Source organism: Pteropus alecto, unplaced genomic scaffold, assembly GCF_000325575.1.
Source record: "Pteropus alecto unplaced genomic scaffold, ASM32557v1 scaffold5, whole genome shotgun sequence".
NCBI lineage: Eukaryota > Metazoa > Chordata > Mammalia > Chiroptera > Pteropodidae > Pteropus > Pteropus alecto.
In genome coordinates, this window is record NW_006441953.1 from 17,803,533 (window position 1) to 17,807,019 (window position 3,487).

At 52.1% G+C, this 3,487-nt stretch overlaps 1 protein-coding gene across 7 annotated transcripts in view; it reads right to left on the reverse strand.

The window, feature by feature from the left end:
• RBPJ (recombination signal binding protein for immunoglobulin kappa J region) overlaps positions 1 to 408 on the reverse strand; it is a 96,470-nt gene extending 96,062 nt beyond the window's left edge. For 2 of the 7 annotated variants that reach the window (XM_015594988.2, XM_015594989.2), the window contains exon 1: positions 98 to 177. Coding sequence is in view for 2 of the 7 variants with exons in the window: in XM_006918949.3 (XP_006919011.1) it covers positions 331 to 389 (59 nt within the window). In the remaining 5 variants the exon portion in view is untranslated. Of the gene's footprint in view, positions 1 to 97 lie in introns of all 7 variants that reach the window. The other 5 variants (XM_006918949.3, XM_006918951.2, XM_015594986.2 and 2 more) reach the window with 5 other exon arrangements.
• Between the last annotated feature and the right edge of the window lie 3,079 nt (positions 409 to 3,487).

Sequence of the window (3,487 nt, forward strand, 5' to 3'; positions counted from 1 at the left end):
CCAGGCGCGCCGCGGCTCCCGAACCCGCTGCCGGTCGCGGGCTGGGAGACGCCCGCAACTTTCCCGGTTTCCAGCGCTCCAATTCCCCCAGACTTACCCTGTCACAACAGGCGCCATCTTCCACAAACTCTCGCCAAAACTCCAACCCTCGCGAGATTCCCCCCGACGCCTTCCCTAGTCCCTCTCCCCCGCCCCTTCCCTTTTTCCTCACTCCTCGATTCCCCCCAGTCCCCGCGCTCCTTCTGCCCTCGCAGCCGCCGCGAAGAGCCAGACGCCTCGCGCCGCGCGCGAAGTAGGGGATCCTGCTCTCTGCCTTCCCTGGAAACCTACCCAAGCGATGGAGCATGCGCAGGCGGCTCCTCCGCGGGCGAGCCCTCCGTGTGGTCCATGGGGAGCACTCCGGTTATCCGGGTTTTCAGACGCGCCCTGAGGGACGTACGTGGAGACTGAGGAAAACCGGAGGGGATTACAACGGGGACGGGGAATGGAGGGGTCAGGAGGCGGGGCCGAGGGGAAGGGAGGAGGGGTCCTGGGAAAATCTGCCGCGTTTCACAGGCCTAGATGAAACACCTCCTCAAATGGGTGTTTTCCAAGTGCCTTCCCGCTCACTCTGGTTCCCAGCCCTTTTCATTCATTCAAACGTTCATTGGACGTCTCCTTTATGCTAATGTCAGTGTTAGGTGCTAGAGCTACTGATGCCTGGATTTCAGGCGAGTGAGCAAACCAGGAACTATCTTCGTTCATTCGACCCCATGCTAGCGGAGAGATGGACACGAGTACAATGTGGTTCGACCCTCCAGAACTATGTAAAGGGAAAACTTTTGCAGTTGAGCTCTATCTCCTTAGCTTTTTTCTTGGGCGTGAAATGAGGTCAGGCCAAGGCCTCTGGCAAAGACGTTCCTAATGTCCACCTCGCGTACACACGCCAGAGTGCCGCGTAGTTTTTCTCCTGAGGTGAAAAATGCGTCGGACTTGAGAGCCTCCAATCCCCAGCCAGAGGTCCCCCTTGGGCAGAGCTGCCTACTGTGTGAGCCTCTCTAGAACCTCACTGCGGCCCCCAGCCGTGTGTGAACATAGGTTGTACATAGGAACGGACTCTGCCCAGGCCATCCCATGGGGCTGGCACAATTGAGAACGCTGATCGCTGCCGAAGATTTACTTTAGGTGACCTAAGCCTTGAAGCCCCCGAGCAAACTTGGCCCAACTGGGCATTTAACAAGAAGATGCATAGCCCGAACCCCACCCCCCTACCTGCGGCACCCCTTTCTCCCGCCCCCCCCACCCCCATCCTTTCAATTCCTAGAGATTCCCAGAACCAGCACTGCCTCCCGCAGGGAGCCCCAAAACCCGGAGAACTGGAATCCGCTGCCTGAAACCTACTGAACGCGCTGCAGGACTGGCGCGGCACGCGCGAACAATACTGCGCATGTGCTCAATGCGGGCAGCCCAGTCTCACGCTACACCTCCTTCCCACCGCCTTCCAGTACTCGACTCAGACACAACACGGGCCGTGGGAAATTTTGTAAACCTCGCGAGAACGCGCCTGTTGTCTATGCTTTTGCCCCAAATCTCGCGGAGTCCAGGCGGGACAGGTGTTTGTCTAGTGCAGCTCCGGGCGCTGTTCGTGCCGCGCGTGCCCGGGCGGCTGGCGGCGGGCGGCGTGCGCGGGCGGGGTGGGAAGGGAGCGGCTCCGCGTGGAGGCGGGGCGGCTGGGCGCGTGGCTGAGAGTGCCGAGAGGAGGGAGGCCCGGACTGGGCTCGAGGGCCTGCACACACAAAGCGTTAAGCTTCGTGAAAGAAAACTAGGTCCGGAGCGGGAGGGTCTAATGGAAGAAGGAGAAGCCAGGAGATTAGAAACTCCTCCTGATGTGGATAGTAAGAGGTCAAACTCTAGGGTAGGAGGAGCCCCAGGCCTATCCCCTGGGGAGGTTTCCTGTCGCCCTACACGAGCCTGGTACTTTCCTAAAATGTGTTAGACGCCGCGTCTCGGCCTCCGGGCGCTGACAGCCCCCAGTGTCGGCTTTGAGTCATGCCTCTGAGTCACGTAGTCTGGCCATCACTTCGCTTTTAAACAAGTCCGGATTCTCGTAGCTACTCTCTTCTAGCAACTGGGTTTTTTCTATCTGATCTACCCGCTGGCCTCGCAAGTTAGGTATAGGAAAAGCTGCTTCCTGCGCTCTTGCGCTGTTACCTTTATACAGATTCTGCCTCCCATCCAAGGACACATTTTTTAAAATTTCTTCCCCGCTATTCTCTTTCTAGCTTTTTAAAGTGATCCCTATATAAGTTTCTGTTCTTTTTTTTTTTTTTCCTGCCCTCCCACTAATACGATTTAAAATACTGGTTTTGCTTTTTTTAACCTTTCTATTTGTTGAAATATTCTTTCCATTTTAAGTATTATTTCATCAGATCTTTTAGTGACAACTGTTTTAAGTGCATCCCTTCTTTTTGGATTATTTGTCCAGTAAATTCCAGGTTACACTTTCTCCAGTCAGGCCCATTTCACATTGCTCTGATGTAGTATCTGTAGCTTAGCTTAGCATTGTCTAGGAACTGGTGTCTTAGTGACATCATAGACCCACAAATGTAGAATAGAATTCAGTTTTGATTTTTGGAAGACAGTGAATCCTCTGGGGCTCCTGTTCTGGTTATATAATGAACAAAATTGAAGTTGTTCAGTTGTTTTCAAGGTTGTGTGCGGGCATGTGTGCATTTACCTATCCCTTTAAGTATTTCACACAGCAAAAGAGAAGATATAAGGACTTTTAATACAGTATCTCAGTATAAGTCTGATTTGGAATAGGATTGCTCAGAAGGAGGACAATATCCATGGGCAGACAGACATTCCTTTGAGCCTTCATCCCAAGAAGGCGTTTCAATCATTTTCTAGTCTAGGCCACTAATCTAATTTGGAACCATGGCCATCTGAGGACCCCAGCCATGGAAAGCCAAAGCAAGCACAAGTCAAATCACAACTCATCTTGGTCCTAAAACATGTTCTGCTTGCATTCTTTCCCCATCTCAGTAAATGACAACTGTCCTTCCACTAAGTTAAGCCAAGAACCTTGGAGTCATTCTTGCCTTCTTTTCCTTTCACATCCACATCCAATCTAACAAAATCATGCTGGCTCCACTTTCAAAATAAGGCCCACAGTCCAAATAATTCCACACCTCTATGGCTACCAGCCCAGTCTAACCCATCTCATTTCTCACCTGGTTTACAGGAAGTCTCCTAAATGGTTCTCCCTTCTTCCATTCTTGCTTCTCTCACTCTCTCTGTTCTCAATAGAGCATTCACAGTAACCCTATAGAACTTGCCAATGGTTTTCCCATTTCACCATGAGGACCTATGCAATCTGGCCTGCCACCCAAACACCTGACCTTCCTAACATCACCTCTTCTTCCTCTTTTTCTTGCTTACTGAGGTCTAAACCAGCAGGCTGCCTTGCTGTTCCTAAAACATAATGACTTCTACCTTTCCTCTTTCC